General features: G+C 37.2%; 2 protein-coding genes and 1 pseudogene across 2 annotated transcripts; 1 reads left to right on the top strand and 2 right to left on the bottom strand.

The window, feature by feature from the left end:
• Window positions 1–513: 513 nt before the first annotated feature.
• Window positions 514–1,467, bottom strand: LOC113424175 (olfactory receptor 6C3-like). Its single transcript, XM_026685773.1, has one exon. The coding sequence runs from the start codon at window positions 1,465–1,467 to the stop codon at window positions 514–516; it is 954 nt and encodes a 317-aa protein (XP_026541558.1).
• A 5,722-nt stretch (window positions 1,468–7,189) lies between these two features.
• Window positions 7,190–9,752, bottom strand: LOC113424169 (centromere protein K pseudogene; annotated as a pseudogene).
• A 6,154-nt stretch (window positions 9,753–15,906) lies between these two features.
• LOC113430534 (olfactory receptor 6J1-like) lies at window positions 15,907–16,868 on the top strand. Its single transcript, XM_026692973.2, is given in 2 exon segments — window positions 15,907–15,991; window positions 15,994–16,868. Coding segments are annotated over 2 exon segments (960 nt in total).
• The last annotated feature ends 7,161 nt before the right edge of the window (window positions 16,869–24,029 follow it).

Below are 24,029 nucleotides of genomic sequence, written 5' to 3'. Positions count from 1 at the left end.
TAAGATCTCTTGCCTTGAGAGGAGGGTTGGACTAAAAGACCTACAAAGTCCCTTCTATCTCTACAATTCTATGATCTAAAACAAGGGTCTTCAAACTTGGCTTGTGGACTTCAACTCCCAGAATTCCCAAGCTAACATGACTGGAGGAGGAATTCTGGGAATTGAAGTCCACAAGCTGTCAAGTTTGAAGACTCCTGGTCTAAAACATTCAGGTGTTCCAAGTAAATTCTCTTTCCTCCACTCCCAACTTTGAAATCTCTCTCTACTTTTAAGATTTAGGGGGAAAGGAAGAGATTTTTTTAAAAACCAGATGACACTTATTAGATGACACCAATTTAACATGAAGACCCTATTTTTCAGACTCTTCAGTGCTGGACAACTTCAATGGATATTCCACAAAATTAGCAGGTTCAATCATAGAGCAATGATACTCCAAACTACCAAATAACTGTCTATTTTTCAGCCCTTCAAACAAGAGATCAAGATACACCAAATTCAGAAGGAACAATCTGTTCAGGTTTTCCTTGGACCTCTAATAAAGACTACAACCTGTCTCAACAGATCTTTCAAGGCTTCCTGGACTTGTTGGTTTCTCAAGCTGTAGATGAAAGGATTGAGCAAAGGGGAAACAATCATGTTGAGAATGGCCACTATTTTGCCACACTTTACTTTACTTGCCTGGGATGGGCTGATATAAAGAAAGATGCAGCTACCATAGGTGATGGACAAAACAATGAAGTGAGAGGCACAGGTGGAAAAAGCTTTCTTTCTCCCTGTAGCAGATGGGATATTCAAGATGGTTTTAATTATGTTGATATAGGAAGCCACTGAAATGCTCAACGTCCCCAGCAGGGAAAGCACAGCAATGACAAACCCAAAAAGTTCGAGTAATCTTGTGTCCCCACATAAGAATTGGATCAAGAGTGTGTGGTCGCAGAAGAAATGGTCCAGAATATTTGACTTGCACATTGGTACCTGTAGGAAAATCACAAAGGGACTGATGAGGAGGAGGAAGCTTCCAATCCAGCAACAGAAAACCAGCAAGGTGCATAAACTCTTGTGCATGATGGATGGGTAGCGTAAGGGGTTACAGATGGCCAGGTATCGATCATAGGACATGACAGCTAAAAGGAAGAACTCTGTGGTACCCAGATGAAAATACATGAACGACTGTATCATGCAACCAACATAGAGAACATTTTTATGTCCCATCAAAAGATGGGACAAGGTTTGGGGAGTGACAACAGTGGTAAATCCAATTTCCAAAATAGAAAAATTCCAGAGGAAGAAATACATTGGAGTCTGTAGCCGGTAGTCTATATTAGCCAGGATGATAATCACAGCATTTCCAGTAATGGTGAAAAAGTAGGAAAAGAGAAGGATGACGAAGAACAAGAGCTGCAGTTTCCGAATGTCGGTGAAACCAAGAAGTATGAACTCGCTGATTCTTGATTCATTGCTTTTCATGTTTACGATAGAACTCTGATCAGGAATTTAATAGAAGAAAACAATTATTCCACTTATTATTAACATTCAACTGAAATAACTGCAGATCTGCCTTGAAAATGCTGCTCTAAGTATAGAAGTTGGATGTGATGCACTTTCTTTTAATTAATAGTGTCCTGAAAATGACTCTTACATTTATGGTTTTACAAAATAATTTTCCCTTTCTGGTGCAGGGTAGGGGGCTAATAATCTATAACATGGTATAGAAAAAAGTGAAAGTAAACCACTTAATGATCTTAGAAAGTATAAAAGGCACCTACCAGCTTTACAAAATCTAGAAAATAAATGCCAATAAAGAAATGCAATATCCCCCATTCAGTTATGAACTAAATTAAATAAATCCACTAGAAAATGTTAATTGGAATTATTTCTACTTTAGCTTCCAACTCCTTCAAAATGAGATTTGTATCTTATGTCATTGAAAGGACATAGTTATATTTCAACTATTATAACAACTTATAAAAAACTTGTATATACTTAAAAAAGAATCTAGTACTTTGAATTCTAGATTACACATCTGTGTTTCTTTATTTACCCACTAGTAGTATTTTTATTACTCATGTATTAGGACTGTATTGCTTTTATTCAATCAATCAATCAATCAGAATAGAGCTGGAAGGAACCTTCAAGATCCTCCAGTCCAACACTCTTCTCCAGCAGGAAACCCTATATCATTTAAGACAAGTGACTATCTTCTCATCTTCTTCTTATCTTCTCATCTTACCATGTTATCCTTCTCATTTTCTCATCTATCTTGCTACCTTCTATATTGGTGTCTTATCATTGATCACTTGATGTTTGTATGTTATGATTTGTGTTTCTATCTTATGATTTATGATCTGTGACTTACCACTTTGTTGCTTGTCTGTACACTGAGAGCTTATGGATCAGAAAAAAATCCTTGGGTGTCGAATTACACTTGGCCAATAAAGAATATTTCTATCCCTATTTCTAAAAAAGTTCATGCAATTCATTGGCCTCCCAGACTAAGTAATATCTGCCCTTCTGGGAATTAATAAACATTTTGTTGTTGTTGTTAGTTGTGAAGTCATGTCCGACCCATCAAGACCCCATGGACAACGTTCCTCCTACTTCTGTCCTCTACCAACTTCTGGAATCCATTTAAGCTTACGCAGACTGCTTCAATGACTCCATCCAGCCACCTCATTCTCTGCCGTCCCCTTCTTCTATTGCCCTTAATCTTTCCCAGCATTAGGCTCTTCTCCAGTGAGTCCTTCCTTCTCATTAGGTGGCCAAAGTATTTGAGTTTCATCTTCAGGATCTGGCCTTTTAAAGAGCAGTTAGGGTTCATCTCCTCTAGGACTGATCGGTTGGATCACCTTTCAGCCCAATGGACTCGCAGGAGTCTTCTCCAGTACCATAGTTCAAAACCCTCAATTTTTATATTTCTTCAGTCTTGGAGTACTAAAATAGAGAAATATGGAATGATAGATTTCTCAGACTCCATGTGTCCATGTGTTTTTCTTCACCAATCATCAGTTGAAACCTCTATGCAAAATTGTTAAATGCTAGAGTTTACTGCGGTTCACATTCACAAAAGAAAAGGAGAATATGAGTGTGATGTGATATTCAGGTAACAAGTGTGATTCCATCATTGAAATGCTTTCTTCCCTGAGACCTGCAGACCCTGAGACCTCCAGGAGAAGTTGAAAAAAGATGCATTTGTTTTAAGCAGTGGAAAGATGCTACATGGATGTCCCTAATGGATTCTGTTTGGCATTCTTAGGAAAAAATACAGACTCTTGAGTAACTTATCCACTACTTTAATCACTTCAGGGCTATAGAATCCAGAGAGAAACTTTTGAGAACTTCCTACCATAGATATTGAGAAAATTCCAATGCCCCTTCTTGAGTGGTAGTCCTTTTTCATTGAACAATTTCAAAATAGGGGAATAGCCTGAAATCAAACAGCTTTCAGGATTCCAGTGATCGCCCTAATTAAATCATTCTTTCTTTGGGCCCAGTTTCTTGCTAGGGAGTTTTATCCTCAGATATTTGGTGGAGAGGTAGACCTTCTCCCCCAATTGGAATGGCCATTGCAGGACTCAGTGTTTATCTGCCTGTTTCTTATAAGTCTGTGCCGCCTTAGCTAGCACATTTTTAACATTCTCCCAAGTTACTTTCAGTGTTGACATCCAATTGGTCAAGCTTATCGAGGAGGGGGGATCCCTTGAATATTCAGGCATTGGGAGGAGGTCCATACCACTCACTACTTTGAAGGGGGTTAGTCCCTTGCTACTGTGAACAGTGTTATTGTACGTGACCTCCACGAAAGGCAGGAGGACCGCACAATTGGACTGCTGATAATCCATGTAGCACTTCAGGTACTGTTCTACCAAGGCATTCAGTCTCTCTGACTGCCATTGGTGCTCAGATGAAAGGCTGATCTAAGGCCCTGGGATGACCCAATAGAAACTCCCTCCAGAACTTAGCCATGAACGGGACCTCTCTGTCTAAGATAATTCTTTATAGTACTCCCTGCAGATGGTAAATGTGCTTCACGAACAACTTGGCTAACTGGTGGGCTGAGGGCAATCTACTGCAGAGTATGAAGTGCACCTATTTGGAGAATAAGTCTATTACAGTCCAGATCACCGTGTTCCCCCCACTTTTCGGCAATTCCACTATGAAGTCCATTGCTATCTCCTCCCATGGCCTTGTCAACTCTGCTACCATTTGTAGCACTCTTTCTTATGGCAACTTGGAAACAGGCATGGAAACGTTTTACAAATTGATATTAACATAGGTTCTGCCGTAGTTCTACTAAAGATCACTTTCACCTAACGCAAGACATGTCTATGGAGAATCCCAGTTATCCAGGTCATGGTTGCCCCCAAGATTCTTTTTTGTTTGTTTGTTCATGTACATACAGTTACCAAAACAAGACACAAGAATTGTTTATCCATTTACATTAATGTATATCATTTGTGGAATTATATATTTATTTATTTGTTAAATATATTTGTGGCCTATTTTGCCCTGAGACTACTCTTAATGCCTTATAACACTAATGTAATATAAATATAAAAATAGCAGCATGATAAAACAATAACAATAAAAATATAAGAAAAGTATTATGAATTAAAAAGATGGGCAGAGGGGAGCAGAAAACATAGGGGGAGATCGGTGTCAAATAATTAGTCCAATAGCAGCCTCAAGTAAATTAGGCCAGTTTCATACATTTGAATTTAATGGACAGCTAGATCCAGTGGACAGGTCTCCTCCTCCCTTTCTAAGACATTAAACTGAGCTTTTACTACACAGATATGTTGGTGTTTCTTGTGTATGAAGTCAAACATAGAATATGTGATTTTTTAAACAGAGAACTTCCAAAGAAGAATTCTTGGGTGACCCCATCTCCTCATATCCGAGAATAACAGAATTGGAAGGGACCTTGGAGGTCTTCTAGTCCAATACCTGCTCAGGTAGGAAACCTTATAGCATTATATACAAATTATTGGCCAATCTCTTCTTAAAAACTTCCAGTGTTGGAGCATCCACAATTTTTGGAAGCAAGTCATTCCACTGATTAATTGTTCTAACTGTCAGGAAATTTCTTCTTATTTCTAGGTTGCTTGATTGGTTTTCATCCGTTGTTCTGCCTTTATGTGCTTTGGGGAATAAGTCAACCCCCTCTTTTTTGTAGGAGTCCCTGAGATATTAGAAGAGAGTTATCATGCCATTCCTGGTCCTTCTTTTCATTAAACTAGACATGCCCAATTTCAACAACCGTTCTTGGCCTCTGGTTCCCTAATCACCTTTGTTGCTCTTCTCTGTACTCTTTCTAGAGTGTCTACACCTTTGTTTACATCTCAGTAATGTTAGCTTTCTTCAGAATGTCTATTGAGGGATTCTGATTTGTCCAACCATGTTCTCTTCAATAATATTTCATTCCACCTCTTTCCACAAACATTGCAGTTTCCATCCTAGTCTTGATTTCATACACTCAACAATTCCTCTTTACACACTCACCCTTATGATGCCGGGCTCAGCCCAATAGTGGTTTGAAATGGTGGCCAATCCCAACCTTCTATGGCAACACCAAATATCTTCAGGAAGATGTTATATGTGTGAATGTAATAGTGGGGCAATTAAATGCCAGGGAGCATTTGTTCTTTGACAGTGGCAAAGAACAGTGTGGGAAGGCAACTTAGGTAGTGGGAAGGCAACTTAGGTAGAATCAACACGAGTTGAAACATTCTTGGAAAATAAATTTGGACCTATCAATGCAAAGTTTATGAGATGGACCAAGGAAAGGAGGAAGCTTGTTAAAGAAAGAGCCAACCTAGAAGTAAGTTTTTTTTCAGTGGTGGGACTCAAAAAATTTTACAACCAGTTCTGTGTGCATGACTTGGTACGCATGGCTTGGTACACATGGCTTGGTGGGCATGGCAGGGGAAGGATACTGTAAAATCTACATTCCCTCCCCACTCCAGGGGAAGGTTACTGCAAAATCCCATTTCCTCCCCACTCCTGGGGGAAGGTTACTGAAAAATCCCATTCCCTCCCCACCCTACTAACCTGCTTTCCAGCTCCGTTCGCCTGTGCAGGGCAGCAAAAGAAGACCCAGCTGATTAGCTGGGACTCAGCAGACGGAGAATAAATAGATGGGGACAGAACCAGGTTGTTAACATGGTTTTACCTGTTAACTATTTTATCATTAATATAGTGGATAGATGACAGGTTAATCTGGTACCCTATCTGCAAATAATATTAGTTTAAATTTTGTTAGGCCTGTTTCACAACAAGCAGGAAATTAATATTGTGATAATATATTTATCTGTTCTATCGCCAGAAGAAGATAGGCTCGAGACCGGAGTTGAGTTCAGCTCTTTATTTAACTGTCAGTAACTTCAACTAAACTTGAGCCGTGGCAGCCTCTTTTATAGCGGCTGCTCGCGGCTCGCAACCAATTGCATTATTTTAAACCTCCCGCTGTTTGGGCGGCCAATCATAATCTGTTGTTAACCACCAATTGCTAGGCGGTAGTGATTGTCCAATCAGAACGTAGTATTACAAGTATGCAAAAGTCTATATACAACATTATCAGTATTCAATTAGGGGGAATATTATGTGTATATGTGTTAGTGGTTTTTCAGTGTACCCTATTAATGTCTTGTTTGTTTTGCGTTTGTTTCTGTTAAGTTTTTTGGAGTTTTGTATTTTAACTTTTTTTTAATAAAATAAAAATAGAAAAAAACTTGTGTGTATTTTATAACAAAGAGAATTTTTTTTAAAGAAAATGGTTTATTCCATAGTGTATAAGAGTTAAATCTGAGTTTCTAACCTCTTGCTGTCAATTGAGGTTACTGAAGGTCAAGCAAGAAGTTTAATAACTTTGTTCTTTCTCTTATTCCCCAGAAAATTAATTAACAAGCTAAGAATTTATAATAGGAAACTTTTGGTCCACAGAGACCCTTTAGTTTACTTTGTTTTATTATAGTAATAAACAAAGTAAGAATTAGATAGAAGGTCCTGCAATAGCTTAATACGGTACATTTTATACATCATTACAAATCAAATCTTACTGCCATCCTTTTATATAGTCTTTACTAGGAAATCAATGGGAAGTATCTGTATAGTAAATATCAGTATGTGGAACCAAACAAAAATCAACAAAAATAGTTAATCACAACTTAATGTATTATTAATGTCAATGTGCTTATTTTAAATAAAACTGGATCTCCAGACGTATCTTGTTTGGATCTTCTGAATGTCTCAATGCAATCCCATATCTCAGCAGAAGCTCAATGTAAGGTGACCAAAATGAATCGCTAACTGTTATATATGGATCATATGGAGTATTTACCAGTTTATTGATGAGTTTCTCTAAAATTTCATGTAAAGATATGAGCTGCACATCTTCCTCTTTTGATGAATGCTTTTTCTTTTTTGCAGTTCCACTATTTTCAGGCAGTGGGAAATGTTCGTCAAGGAAATCTCCCAGTGCATTCAAAATATCTTCCTTATAAGCTTTTATTTTAAGCATTTTAGATTTCAGTTCCTGAAATGCTTTTTTCAGAAAACTGCACTACATGATTGCTCATTCCTTCCACTGTTTGGTTGAGACTTTCTATAAGCTGTTCCTGCTCCTCTAACCGTTTCTGTTCCCTTATAAAATCTTCCTTTAGTTTTTTGTTCTTTGCATTGACTGTTGATAGCACCATTTCAAGTTCGTGGTCTAATTTCTGCAACTGTTCTCTTCCCAATTCTACCAGGACCTCTGGATTTATAGTAATTATTTCTGGCTCTCTCCATATACCACATATTTTCTCATTCCAGCCTCTTTTCCTGAAGTTTCCTTCCTCCACTTATTTTAATGGAGCATGCAAAGAATTTAAATAGAAGAAAAAGTTTCCAGAGATAAACACAAGCCATAAATAGAAGCCAATTCTTATTACTCTAATGAGAGTAACCGGGAAACAGTTATCACACTTTCAAATTATAGATATGATCTATATGCATTAATGTACTTTTATTGTCTGTAATGGAATTAATCACCCAAAAGAGAACAAGGGAAAAAATATCTATCCAACATGCTGGCCTAAGCCAGAAAAATATTTCATCTTGGGATGGAAATCTCATCCTCTGACTTTCTTAACAGAATAACAGAGATGCAAGCGGTCTTTTAGTCTAACCCCCAGCTCAGCCTGGAAACCTTATACTATGCCAGACAAATGTCCAATCTCTTCTTAAAAACCTCAAGTGTTAGAGAATCAGAGCTGGTATTCACCAGCTGGTCGCCAATGGGTAAGAAAGGACTGCTGTTGGTGCGATGGACAGGAACATGGCTCCAGCAGGGGGAAGTGCTGCTGCTGCTGGAAAAAAAGGAAAGGCGGCAAACGCTGGCTACCGGATGTTCGGTAACTGGGGTTTGTGTGGCTGAATGGCAGGAGGGTGTGGTCCCTGGATTATAAAGGGCACTGGGAGGCAGAAGCTTCCAGTGCTGACTTTGCAAGGGACTTTTTGGTTCCTACTCACTGTGTACCAAGGCTCCAGACCGGTGTTGAAGATTAAACCTTGGTTTGCTGTTCTGTTGCTGTGCTATTTGTTACTGAGCATGGGTACTTTGGTCCCTTCCCCCCAGGTCCAGCCTTGGATCTTGGAGACTCTCTCTCCCTCTCCCTCTCTCTCTCTCTCTCCCTCTCCCTCTTCCTCTTCCTCTCCCTCTCCCTCCCTCCCTCTCTCTCTCTCTCTCTCTCTCTCTCTCATTTCTCTTTCTCTCTCTCTTTCTCGCACAAGCCAGATACCCGCTAGGATCATGACAGAAGTGGCAGTGACTCATCCTCCCACTGCCACCACTGCATGCTCAAGTGTGTAGCCAGCCAAACTGCAGAGGACAGCTGGAGCGCTTCCCTCCCTGCATCTGATGACAGTGGCTGCTCCTCCCTGTTCCCCTCCTTCCTGAAATGACATGAAGGGGATCGCGGCTGGCATTGAACTGCCCATAAAGGATGTGGAATTGCAAAAAGCAGCTGGTCATGGGCAGTGCAGAGAAAATATGAGTGGCGCTTCAGCTTCTTGGCTCTGTGGAGAGGCTTGCACCTTCTCAGGGCAGAGAGCAGGTCAGGTGACTGGGTCAGACCAGTGTCTCAGGGTGGAGAGCAGGTCATGATCCCTGGTCAGCAGGGAGCTGCAGAAAATGGGTCAAAGAGCCACATGTGGCTCTAGAACCATGGGTGGCTGACACCTGCCCTAGGGGATGGGTCCCACAACATTCCTTTCCTCCTCACTCTGATGGGTTGGGTAGATGTGATCGGCAAGAGATGGGCCCTCAGATAACCTGGTCCCAAGACATGAAAGGCTTTATAAAGGTCTAACCAGTACCTTTTGTTCCCAGAAGCAAATTGGCAACCAATGCACCCCTGCAGGAGAGGTTATATATGTGCACACTGAGGTCTGCACAAAACCATACAGGCTGCTGCATTTTGCACCAACTAGAGCTTCCAGGTGCTCTTCAAGGGCAGCCCCATTTAGAGTGCATTGCAATAGTCAAGACAGAAAGTGACTAGGGCATGAGTGACCATCAGTAGGGATTGTTGGTCCAGGAAAGGGCATAACTGGTGCACAACCCACAGTTGCACAAAGGCCCTCCTGGCCACAATCGCCAGGAGGGAGGACGCCGCATCACTTAACTCACCATGAGCTGAGACATATATCTGAATATCATCAGCATATTGATGATACCTCAGTGCATGTTGACAGATTATCTCATCCAGCTTCATATAAATGTTGAACAGGAGTGGAAAGAGTACCGAGCCCTGCGGAACCCTGAAAAGCAGTGTGTGAAGCCTGGATTTCTCCCCTCCTATCAACACTGACTGAAAGTGGCCACAGAGGAAAGAAGTTAACCAGGATAGCAGAGAGTCTCCCACTCCCATCCCCCAAAGCCACTCTAGAAGAATACCATGGCTGATGGTATTGAAAGCCACCTAAAGATCAAGTAGAGCAAGATCATCCAAAAGCATGACCAATGTCATTTTTGTCCCATATCCAGGCCTGAATCCTGACTGGTAGGGGTCTAGATAATCTGTTTCATCCAGAAACCTCTGGAGATTCCACACAACCACCTTCTCAACATCCTTCTTCAATCAAAAAGGGAAGATTGAAGACAGGTTGAAAAGTATCCAACAGGGTGGAATCCAGCAATGACTTAAGAAGAAGATTGACCACAGCCTTCTTAAAGTGATGGGGCACTACCTCTTCCTGTAGCATTAATCACTGCCAGAGTCCATCTACCTGTCACCTCCTGGGAAGCTTTCACAAGCCAGGAGGGTCTAAAACACAGGTGCTTGTGTGCATACTCCCTAGGATCCTGTCCATTCCTCAGGAGTGATAGGGTCAAACCATTCCCAGATAACAGGGCAAGAACCTGACTCAGGAGCTTCCACCAGACCGGCAACCATAGCGGCATCTAACTGGGAATGAACTTGAGCTATTTTGTTTTCTAGAAAATCTGCCAATTCCTCTGCACACCCCTTCAGGTGCACCTCAATCTCCTCCATCCCCAGGAAGTCATGGATCACTTTAAAGAGAGTTGCTGGGCAATTATCTGCAGACACAATTAGTGCAGAGAAGTATTTACTTTTTGCTACACAAATCACTATGAGGTAGGCCTTAATAGAAGCTCATACCCATTACTTGGTTGGATAATGAAACATTTGCAAGGAAGCAACCAGGGATGGACTGTTGGGGGTTCTCAGGGGTTTGGGATAGCCCCTAGCTAAGATTTTGTGCAGTTTGGAGAACCCCCAAATCCTACTCCTGGCTGGGCCCGCCCACCTCTCTCCTCCCAGGAGTCCCCACGTGGCCCATTTTGGATGCAGGTGTATATATATAATTTCCTTAGAGCAATGCTGAAGTTAAGTAGAACTCAGCCATATCCACCTGGAATAAACTTCTGGAATAAACTGAGATATATATAAACTTCTGAGTGTATATATATATATATACTCAGAAGTTTATATATATACTCAGAAGTTTATTCCAGAAGTTTATTCCAGGTGGATATGGCTGAGTTCTACTTAACTTCAGCATTGCTCTAAGGAAATAACTTATTGTTTTGCATCATCACATGGTATTGCCAAATTAATTAAGGTCTACTCGTATGCTTTTGTCTGTGCCATTTTGCAAAATCTATTGAACATTTGCATCATAGACCTTCTTGCAATGATTGGTATTTGCAAATGAGCTTTAGAGAAAATGAACAGAGAAGGCAATCTGATTGTAAATCAGGCAAATAAAACAATTTTAAAGAGGTTTTTAAAGACGAGATTGGACAACTCTTTGTCTGAAATAGTATAGGGTGTCCTGATTAAGCAGCAGAAGACTAAAAACCTCCAAGGTACCATCCTACTCTGTTATTTTGTTATTCTGTTATTATTTCATAAGACAGAACATTATAGAAAATATATATCTTATTATATTAGAGAGAGGGCTGAGAGAGGGCTGCAAGACATAAGCTAGTCTATCAATTTTCCTCCTCCTTATTTACTTATTTTCCCCCTTGTCATTTTTTTCTCCTTCTCATTTACATATTTATTTTATTTTGTTTGAAAATAAAGAAAATACAAAAGAAAATTTTATGTACTATATTTAGATCGGACCGAAGGTGACATAGTTCTAGGTTGTCTAGGTCTAAAATTTCAAGTCTGGTGGCATAAGTATTCTGCTACAAGTAGAGTGGAGAACTCTTCTTGTGAAATATTTCTGGACTTTCTCAACTGTATTAATATCCAATGGTCTAGCAAATGTTTTGTATGCTCTAGTTAGCAGTGTGATATTACCAGAGAAAAAGCTACGTAGGATTAGGTTAACAGGTCTTAATGGCTTTTTGGCTATGTAGTTACAGTGGGCTCTAGCATTAGAGTAGAGTACTCATTAGAGATGAGTACTCTAAGGTGACTTTTTTTTGCCAATATGTAAGACAGAGCATTTGTTTGTTGAGATTTGAAGTTGCTATTATTTGACCATTCTAACACATAGTCAAGGTCATTTTGAAGGGTAGCAGTATTGACAGTGGTGTTGAATAGCTTTATATCATCAGTGAAAAGAATGCAGTTGCTCTTAATATGATCACAGAGGTTATTTGTGTAGAGTATAAAGAGAGTTGGTCCTAAAACGCTGCCTTGGGGGACACCACTGTTGACAGGTACAGAATTTGATAGGGCGCTCCCTATTTTGACCATTTGTTGCCTGTTTGACAGGAATACATTTATCCAGATATGCAGGTGTCTGGAAATACCATAAGATTTTAGTTTTAGGAGTAGTTTGTCATGTACCACTGAATCAAAGGCTTTACAGAACTCTATGTAAATAGCGTCAATTGTTTTGCCCTGAATCCACATGGTGTTTTTGCAGAGTACAAGTTGTAGATTACAGGATAGGTTTTTTTCTGAAACCAAATTGTTTATTAGAGAGTTGTTTGTTTGTCTCTAAGTGGAGGATAATGGATTGGTTAATAATTGATTCCATGACTTTACAGGTGACTCAACATAAAGAGATTGGTCTGTAATTTTCAACTAGGCTGGGGTCACCCTTTTTGAAGATGGGGATGGCCATGGCTAGTGACCATAGGTTTGGCAAGGAGCTGGTCCTGAAAGATTTTTTAAAGATTATGCTTAGAGGTTCTGCTATGGCAGTGGATAGCTTTTTTAAGAAGTAGTCACATATTCCGTTTGGTCCAATAGATAGAGATGTTTTTAGATTGCATAGTGCTTTTTCAACATTATCTTCTGTAAAATTGATATGTATTAGATCATTGTAGTTGTCTGTGGTTCGACTAGGAAATATTGGGCATGATCCATTGCTGTTTACAAAAACAGAGCCAAAGAATATTTTTTGAATAAAAAGTTTTTTGTTTTTTTTTACACATCTCTTCACGTGAGCAACATGTTTCTGGATTATAACACTTGTACATAGTCATACTTTCATTTCCATTTTTCTAATATAATATCATCTCATATCATTATCCATTTCACTCACCTTTAAATAAATTTGCATTTCATATTTCACTTCCTTAATTCATATCAATCTCATTTCATCCACACATAACTTTTCAATTCTTTATCTTTATTTTTTTAGATTACGTATCATTATTATCCTTAATTTTTTTCTAATCCGGTATATAATAAACAATCTAAAAAGAGTAAAAATAAATTAAAACCAATATATTTAGAATCCACATGGTGTTTTTCATTCCCCTACTTTAATCATAATAAAATACTCTCATGATACACTTCTAATATCCATTAAATAATCAACTATATGTTTTGAAATGTATATATTTTAAAGTATCCCCCCAGTAAATTACTAAAATAACCTCTTAATATATCCTCTGTTTTTAATCCTCCAATAAAAGGGTTCATAACAGTATAATTCGTATACGATTCATATCTATATATAGTTATATGATCCTAAAATACTTGCCAGCAAGTTTTAGACTAAATATCAATATACATTCCTATGTGGTATCCCCCTTATAAAATCCCTAACCCTTATATCTAAATTTTTCGGCTTCATTATTTCCTTTAATTTTAGCCAGCTTTCCCTTTTCTAAATTTCCCCGGTCTTTCTTCTTTTTTTCCTTCTGGTATTATTTTTATTCCCCTCCTCCTGTCAGCCATGTTTTCCCCCACCCTTTCCAGTTCTCTTTTTTGGGGTCTCTTATATAATTTCTTCTTCTTCTTTTTAGTCTTGGGAACCTTGTCTCTTTTATTTGTTGTCTCTATTATCAATGTCTCTGTTTTAAATCCTTTTATATCCTTTGGCAGTAGTCCTTGTTCTCCATATTCATCTGTGCTGTTGTTTCCCTCTTCCGATTCATTGTCTCTGGGCTTTCTTTGTTCTTTTGCAAGCTGCAACACCATTACTTTACTAATCATTGTGTCTAGCAATTTCATTCTTTCTTTCAACATACTTCTCACAGTTTGCAGCTCCAACTTAAATTCTTTACTTATTTGTTCCATTTCTTTATTAAAAATCAAATTTTTCTATTATAGTCCTTGCCAAAAGTCTCCTCCCACTTTCTCTTTCTTCAGTTTTCTTGTCACAGTCAACCTCCAGCAGTCCCAAAATATTGTATTCCTTTATATTTTACTGTAGTCCCCTCTTAAAAAAAAAAAAAGCTTCTGGGGTTTTTGTTGTATTAACAATATTTTATTGTTTATATATATATTCTTTGCAGTATGGATAAGTCCGATCATGAGTGAAGTTTGTTATGGATGGAATTGGTTTTAGCAATGCCGTTTATTGTATGAATAAATATATGTTTGCTGGGCTCATTTTTGCAAACAACTCTACAAAATCTTGGGGCCACCGAGCCGTCATTGTATTTTAATCAGGACCATCTCTTGTTATTTCAATGATATCTTCAGGAGAGATGTTTGCTGTATTGAATGACAGAGTCAATAATTCCTCTGTAGAACTGAATCAGCAGCTCCTTGGGAAGTTTGAACTTTCTGAGTTGGCGCAGAAAGAACATTCTTTGTTGTGCTTTTTTGATGACATTTTTGATGTTAGGTGTCCATTTTAGGTCTTGAGATATGATAAAACCTAGAAACGTGAAGGTCTCTACTGTTAATACTGTGTAGTCTAGTATTGTAAGAGGTGATAGTACAGGAAGGTTTCTCTTAAAATCTATCACCATTTCTATGGTTTAGTTTCCATCCATTGTTCTGCCTTAAGGTGCTTAAGATAATAGGTTGAACCCTTCTTTGTGGCAGCCTCTCAAATATTGGAAGGCTCTCATGTCTCCCCTAGTACTTCTTTTCATTAAACAAGACATACCCAGTTCCAGCAACCATTCATCATACGTTTTAGCCTCAAATCCCCTAATCATCTTTGTTGTTCTTCTCTGCACTCTTTCTAGAGTCTCAATATCTTTTTTGATATTATGGCAACCAAAACTGGATGCAATATTCCAAGGATGGTCTCACCATCTCTCAGTTTCTAACTTGGTGGATTAACCACTACACCAGATTTAAACTACCTATAAATTTTAACTACTTATGCTCCATCACTGGAGGTTTTTAAAAAGAGACAGGACAGTCACTTGTCTGGGATTGCATAGGTCCTCCTGCTTGAGCAGGGGGCTGGACTAGAAGACCTCCAAGGTCCCTTCCAATTATATTTTATTCATTCATTTATTCATTCTATTCATTCAAATCATAATATAAGAGCCAAAAGGGATTTTGGTCCAGCATTTTGACCAATCAGATACCACGGGGCTGGTTGAGATAGAAGATAAATCCTGTATTTTTCCTATACTCCTTCCCTGTATGTGTTTCTTGGAGATAAGTGAAAACATTTGGGATTCAGGAAGATGCCATTGATAAATACAATAGGGTATATTAATTGAGATAAGCATAAAGAAAAAAAAATTTTTTTACAAACTATTGCAGTGTTCTGTGTGCATTCCATGTGTTTTGTCTTTCCCTTTTTGTCTCTGAATCTCTGATTTTTTTTCTTTTCTTTTTTGCCTCTGAATGAGAATGGACATGCACAAAAAATACTGCAATAGTTTGCAAAAAAATATTTATGCTTATCACAATTAATATGCCCTACTTCACTTTCCATATTGAGTATTGGAAATCTATGAAGAATAGCTAGGGAAGGTTTGATTTCAGTCAAGACTGAACCCTTGACTGTCCTCTTGAAAATCTCTATCTTAAACTGTTTTTTTTTTTTTTTTTGTCTCTAGGTTTTATATGGTTGGCAAATGGAAATTTGAGACAAAATTGCAATGTTTGCATTAGGAATAATTATGAATGAGAATTGCAAAATTTGGTGTACAAGCAAGTTATGGTGTAGTGGGTGCTTCTCAAGTTACAAACTTTGTACTTTCAGGTGCTGTTCTTAAGAACCATAAGAAAAAATCAAATGGAGAACCAAAGCGTGTCTGAATTCATCCTCCTGGGTTTCTCCATTGGACATCCATCAGAGCTCCTACTTGCTTTCCTATCTTTAACCATGTTTCAACCTTGGGAAGTAATACCCTCATCCTCTACATTGCATTACAAGATAGCCACCTCCATACTCCAATGTACTTCTTCCTTGGCAATTTCTCCCTACTGGACATCTTCTTCACCACTGTCACCAGTCCACAACTGATCTGGAACCTCCTCTCTGGTGACAAGTCTATCTCTGTCAGTGGTTGCATAACACAAAGTTATTTCTATTTCTTCCTAGGGACAGTACAGTTTATTCTCTTGACCTCCATGTCTTATGACCGTTATGCCGCTATATGCAGCCCATTGCAATATCATATAATCATGAACAACCAGGTCTGCATCCATATCATAGTGGGTTGCTGGGTGGGTGGATTCATCTCTGTTCTTATTCCCACCATTCTGATCTCCAAGCTAATCTATTGTAAGTCTAACATCATCAACCATTTCTTTTGTGATAGCGGCCCTCTGCTGAATCTTTCCTGCAGTGACACCCATCTCATAGAGTTCATAGACTTTTTGCTGTCATCGGTTGTGATCCTCAGTTCTTCAGTCTTAACCCTACTTTCTTATATATACATCATCTCAGCCATACTACGTATCACCACTACTTCAGGTCGGGCAAAAGTCTTCAATACTTGTGCTACCCACCTGACCATGATCTCTGTCGCCTCTGGTATCAGCATCTTTATATATGTCACACCATCCCAAAAGGAGACTCTTGATATCCACAAGATCCCTTCTTTTCTCACCACAATTGTCTGTCCATTTCTGAACCCTTTCCTCTTCACACTGAAAAATGATGTGGTCAAACAAGCAATAAGAGACATGGTAAAGAAAAACACAAAACTCATGGCTCAAAAATTTTGGGGTGTGTGTGAAAAGAAGGGCTAGAATAAGTAGGGAGATAGAATAGAATAGAATAGAATAGAACAGAACAGAACAGAACAGAACAGAACAGAACAGAACAGAACAGAACAGAATAGAATAGAATAGAATAGAATAGAATAGAATAGAATAGAATAGAATAGAATAGAATAGGAGTTAGGGTTAGGGTTAGGGTTAGGGTTAGGGAAATACAACTTCAGCAACAGAGTGGTTAATATCTAGAATACGCTACCTGACTTTGTGGTTTCTTCTGCAAGCCCCAAAAACTTTAACCTTAGACTGTCTACTGTTGACCTCGTTCCATTCCTAAGAAGTCTGTAAGGGGATGTGCATAAGCGCACCAATGTGCCTACTGTCTCTGTCCTACTGTTCCTTTTTTTTTTTTTTTTTTTTTGAAAATTTTATTTGGGTTTTCACAAAAACAAAATACAAATAAAACATCTTTTTTGAAAATAGCATGGTCCCAGGTTATCACTTCTTCATACAGACACAAAACTCAATTTCATGCTCATTTTTATATTATATTCCATATCTTATTACCATTTTATATTTTCTACATAGTTTTTCCCCTCTTCTAATTTTCTCAACTTTGTTTTAATTATCTCAATTCAAATCATTATATTTATACTTTTGTCTGTCCTGTTACAATTTCACATTATCTTTTCTTATTGAGCAATTTTTCCCTGTAGTTACCAATTAGAATATGACACCTTTATATCCTTTATTTTATCCATTCAAGCTCTTATTTAAGCTTCAATGTATAGCTTTAAGATTATAGCATTCAATACAATACATAACTTCCAATCGAATTCTGCTTGGTACATTCTTAAAATAGACACTATATTCTTAAAAAGAAATATATATATATATATATATATATATATATATATATATATATATATATATATATATATATATATATATATATATATAATGTAAATAAAACACATTCCATTCCAATTCAATTCTATCATTAATATGCATTAAAATCTTAACATCTTTAACATTTCTTTTCAATTGAATATCATACTTCCTTGGGAACACTTATAAACTTTCCACAGTTAATTCTTTTTTTTTTCTCCATATTTCTCACTTATATTTTTATAAATCATTACTAATAATTAAAAATGTTCCTTTAATTCTCTCTCAATCATTTTAATTCATTTATTTATTAACAAACATCCCACTGCATTACAATAAATATTTTATCCATCATCATATTTTCTAAAGTTATTTTTATGTGTAATATAACAAAGCTATCTTATGTACCTTTGCAGAATCCCTTTTACAATTAAATTTTCACCCATTATCTCTAAACAAACTTATGTTACAATCCTTATATCTTTTCCCTGTTTCTCCATTTCTTGTTTCCATCTTTTACAACTTCCTTTCCTTGCCTTCTTCCCCTCTCTCTCCCCTTTTTACCCCCTCGCCTCTACTTCTAACTCTCTCATCTGTAATCCCCTCTTCTGTTGCTTTCTAATATTATACTTATATTTCACATTGTTCTTCTTCTTTTTGGTTGCTTTTTTTTCTAGTCTTAAACCTTTCACTCTCTTTCCCCCTTTCTCCCCCCACAACTTAAAATTATTTGATCATTAAAGATGGCTTCTTCTTTGTCCCAATCTTCTTGTTCTGCAAGCGTTTCTTGTTGCTTCTCATAGTTCCAGATCTCCATTTCTAAGAATTGAAACACGAAGCCAAAAGAACGTCTCCTTCTTGTGCATCTTCTTTCCATTTTTTAAGTTCCGTTTTCAGTTCTTCTAATCCAAGGCTGTTTCTACTTGCTTCTTTTTTCCACTTTCTCTTCCTGGGGTTCTATTATTTTGTTACCAAGTTTCCATTAAAATGTATCTTTGAAGAATCTTGTTAAAATTTCAAATTAAAAGTTCCTTTTAATTAAAGTTCCATTCCTTAATTCCAGATCCTGCCCTTCTATTCTTTTTCTTCTCCTTTCCAGCTTTTAAAAACTTTTAAATGTCCAGAAATCTTTATTATCCCTTTGACTTTTATTTTCAGCTTAGATGCCTATTAATGTCAAAGTGGATTTTTTTCAGTTTCTTGCTTAAGTCTCTTAGCTGTCAGTATAAGGAAGGGAAGAAAAAAAACCCCTAATCCTTTCCCTTCTCTCTCTCCTTCACAGCTTCAAAATCTTCTTTGGGAATAATGTTGTTAAATTTAAATTCCAGGGTACCTTATTTGTTGCTTTTGCTGTTTGACCCGGTCAACCAAAACTTTCTCTTCTTATCTTCCTCCTGCACATTCTTTTCCGGTCGAGTTCTTCTTTGTGGTGGCCATTTCTGACCACCGCTACTACCGCCTTTGGGAAAGGGAGCAATGGCCAACTGGGGAGGAGAGATGTGGCTCTCCTCAACCCTGCAGGCAGTGTCCCCCCTCTTCACCACCTCTACGGCTGGCTTGGCCCCGAAACCAGCCAGCTCAGGGTGCTCCAGCGGCGAGCATGGATCAAAGCCTCGGAGAGATGAGGTTTCGGTCTGTCGCTGAAGAAGCTCAAACCGGATCAATCCTACTGTTCCTTTTTCTTCATATCCATTACATGTATTCATAATCATGTTTATACTTATACATGTTGTCTAATACATGCTTGACAAAATAAATTAGTCAATCAATCATTAATCAGAATAGAATAGAATAGAATAGAATAGAATAGAATAGAATAGAATAGAATAGAATAGAATAGAATAGAATAGAATAGAATAGAATAGAATAGAACACAATGAATCTGAAATGACTTGATGGCATGTAATCAAGCAACTAGTTAAGACAATGTTTCTAACCTTGGCAATTGTAATATGTGTGGACTTCAACTCTCATAATTCAGCCAGCATTCTTCCTCAGGAATTCTGGGAGTAGAAGACCACATATCTTAGTTTGTACATTTAAGGAACACTGAATTAAGAAATAGACTTAGGAGTAGGAAAGTCTGAATTACTCTATCTAAGAGAAAAATATGTAGTGAGTTCTCTTCCATTCCAGAAAGAATAAGAGATGTATATAGTAGGATGGCATAGGTTAGAGACAGAAGCTTCTTGGATGAGAAGTGAAACATTTCAAAGAAAAAAACAGAAGTCCAGTTGCCTCTTAGAAAAAGCACTTTTGGGATGCCAAGTAGCCTCAACAACTTTCTAAAAGGATGCAAATGACCAGCTGTCTGCAAAGAGTATAAATCCTTCCATTCCCCACCATCCAGGCAGAGCTGAAGAAGCTTTTTGGATGAGAAGTGAAACGTCTTCAAGGAAAAACAAGAAAACTCCATTGTCTCTTTTTTTTTAAAAAAAAAAACAATTTTATTGATTTTCTACAAACAAACAAAACATAAAAACATCAACTCTCTTATATACATACAGTGTGTCGGTTGGTTCACCAGTTTTGTGCATTCATTTCGTAGTCCCAATTACAGTTATATTACATAATAGCTCATATTGTCAATCCAAACTTATATATCCTAATATCGCTATTAGAAAATCATTTGACTATACTTTTAATCATTCATACTTTATGAGATAACAATACTTTAAACAGTTTATTCTATAACAAATCATATAATCATACCAGATCTATCCTAAAAACACTTTATAGATATGATGTCAAATAACAAAAGAGAAAGAAAAAACAAAGATATTCCTTGCTGTCTAACATTCTAAATATTCTATTATTATATTTTGTCATCCAACCATTGATAGAAAAGATCCCAAATTTCATAAAATTGTTTATCCTCTTGCTCTCTAATTTCAAATGTCAATCTACTCATCTCAGCACATTCCAATATTTTCTTAATAATTTCTTCCTGCGATGGTATTTTCTCATTCTTCCAATTTTTAGCAAATAAAATCCTAGCCGCTGTTAATACATTTACAATCAGATATTTCAAGTCTTTACTGTATGTATCTGGTAAGATTCCCAATAAAAAGAACTCCGGTTTCAAATCTATACGTTTCTTTGTCATTTTTTCCAACCACATGCGAATTTTAGTCCAATATTTTCTAGCGCCTCACAAGTCCACCACATATGGTAATATGAGCCAGGTATCTGATGACATTTCCAGCATTTTTCAGATTTATTCTTGAACATTCTTGCTATTCTTGTCGGGGGAAAGTGCCACCTGTAAAACATCTTATACAAATTTTCTTTATAAGCTGTTGACATTGTCATTTTATAATTTTGAGACCACAATTTTTGCCATTTCTCTAGATCAATCCCATACCCAAAATTCTTCCCCCAAACAATCATAGTTTCTTTAACTTGTTCTTCCTCTAACTTAATTCCCAGTAAATAACCATATAATTTTTTTAATCACCTTCTCATCAGTACCTGTCAAAATCTTATCTAGATCAGTCTGTTTATCATAAAATCCCTCTGTTTTAGAATCTTCATCATACCTTGAATGTATTTGCGCATATGAAAACCAATTCATCTTTATACCTTGTTCCTCTAAATTTTGTATCGATTTAAGTTCACCCTTTTCATCCAATAGTTCCCCATATCTAACTGTTTGTTCCTTCTTATAAATTATAGGATAGGAAAATGCTTCAATAGTCAATAACCAAACTGGAATTTTCAAATAACATTGTCTTTTTATCTTCTCCCAGTTTAACCACAAAGACTCCCGTATATAATGTCTTCTAAAATAACCTTGTGTTTTAGTTTCCTTATACCATAAAAAAGCATGCCAACCCAACAGCAAATCATGTCCTTCTAATGTCAACAATCTAGTCTTTCTTAATGTTATCCATTCCTTGACCCACATCAAATTTGCAGCTTGGTAGTACAATTCCCAATTGGGCAGGCCAAAACCTCCTCTAATTCTAGTGCCTTGCAAAAGCTTTAGCTTTATTCTCGCTTTCTTACCTTGCCATATATACTTCAGCATAATTTTATTTAAATCTTCAAAATAGTCTTTTCCGAGCCTAATTGGTATTGTTTGAAACAAAAATAGGATTCTGGATAAAATATTCATCTTGATTGTTGAAATTCTCCCTATTAATGACAAATGTAAATTTTCCCATTTCTTCAAATCTAAAGCTATCTGTTGTTTAAGTTTAATATACCGTATATAATCGAGTATAAGTTGACCCGAATATAAGCCGAGGCACCTAATTTTACACAAAAAACTGGGAAAACTTATTGACTTGAGTATAAGCCGAGGGTGGGAAATGCAGCAGCTACTGGTAAATTTCAAAAATAAAAATAATTAATTTGGGAAACGATCTCACTATCATGAAAGGTTTAATTGATTCACTAACCCAAAAGAAGAAGATGATGATGACAGCGGGAGGCAGGAGTCACTCTCTTCCCCTCCTCGGAGGCCCCCTGAGTCAGGAGTCACTACCGCCAGCGCGCCCCAGTCCCGCCGCCTCGGAAGGGAAAGGCAAAGCGCTTTTTGCCTTCCCTTCCCGGCTGGGGCTGTTGGGAGTCGCTGCCGCCGGAGGCCGCGACTCCACACCATTTTTTTTCAGAGGGATCTGACTCGAGTATAAGCCGAGGGGGATTTTTTCAGCACAAAAAATGGGCTGAAAAACTAGGCTTATACTCGAGTATATACAGTAATTATTCTCTTTTAATGTGCTACATCTTGCTGTCAAGTATATTGACCTTATTCGTAACTTGGATTTTCAACAGGTCTGCCAGTTCTTCTCTTTGTCTTAGTAGCATGTTCTTTGTCAAAATCTTTGTTTTGTCTTTATTTATTTTCAAACCAGCCACCTCACCATATATCTCTATCTTTTCCAATAACTTTGGAGCTGTTTCTAACGGATCTTCCAAAATAAAGGCTAAGTCATCAGCAAAGGCTTGCAGTTTAAATTCTTCCTTTTTAATTTTCATTCCTTTTATGCTTTTATCATCTCTAATATTTCTATTCAACACTTCCAAAGTCAATACAAATAACAAAGGAGATAGGGGACATCCTTGTCTTGTGCCTTTTCTTATATTAATAAAGTCTGTAAGTTCTCCCTCCATCATTACCTTTGCTGTCTGTTTATTGTATATGGCTTCTATTGCTTGGATAAATTTTCTGGCAAAACCCATCTGTTCCAATAGTAATAACATAAATCTCCAGTTCACATTATCAAATGCCTTTTGAGCATCTAGGAATATCAAAGCCATTTGCTTTTCAGGATGTGCCTCATAGTATTCCAAAGTATCCAGGATTACTCTCATATTGTCTCTAATTTGTCTCTTTGGCAGAAATCCATTTTGATCTGGATGAATGAAATTATTTAAGTATTTTTTAAGTCTTTCTGCTAAAATTGAAGCAAAGATTTTATACTCTGCATTTAATAAAGAAATAGGTCTATAGTTCTTAATTTGCAGTGGATCAGCCTCTTCTTTTGGAATAAGTGTAATATAAGCCTCTGACCATGTTTTGGGTATCATCTTCTTTGACATAGCTTCATTCATAACTTCTAACAATGGAATGCTCAATGATTCTTGTAATGTTTTATAGAATTCTGCCGGAAGCCCATCTGGACCTGGTGCTTTCCCATTATTTTGTTTCTTAAGTGCTTCAGTTAGTTCCATCATTGTTATGTTGCTTTCTAGCATTTCTTCAGTCTCTTTAGATATCTTAGGTAGGTTAGCATTCTGTAGATACTGTTTGACTTTTTCCTCATCAATATTCTCTTTATATAGTTGCCCATAAAAATCTCGAATAATTTCCTTTTTCTCCTTATTACCATAACAAACTTGGCCTTGGTCATCTATTAACTTCAATATTTTTCTTGATTCTTTCTCCTTTCTCAATTTATATGCTAGCCATCTACCTGGTTTATTTGCATCTTCAAAATAATTCTGTTTAGCATTTCTAATTTTCTGTGCCATTTTATGTTTAGTTATGTCCAACTTCAATTTAATATCCTTTTTCTGTGGCGTTTTCTGTAATTCTTTTTCAAGTCTTTTATACTCATCTTCCAAGGCCTTAGTGGCTTGCCTTTTCCTAATATTCTTTTTTCTTATATAATCTATTATCAAACTTCTAGCATATGCCTTCATTGTATCCCAAACATTCTGCATTGAAGTATCTTCTTTTTTATTTTCTCTAAAGAAAAAAGCCAATTCTTTCTCCATCCATTGTGTAAAATCTTTTTCCTTTAAGATAGTATTGTTTAATGTCCATCTTGATCTTTTTTTTTTGTCCCTTCCATTTAA

The sequence above is a fragment of the Notechis scutatus genome, chromosome Z, assembly GCF_049901735.1.
Source record: "Notechis scutatus isolate UNSWTSFEM ecotype Mainland chromosome Z, rNotScu1.2, whole genome shotgun sequence".
Classification (NCBI taxonomy): Eukaryota; Metazoa; Chordata; class Lepidosauria; order Squamata; family Elapidae; genus Notechis; species Notechis scutatus.
This window is presented reverse-complemented; position numbering and strand designations above follow the sequence as displayed.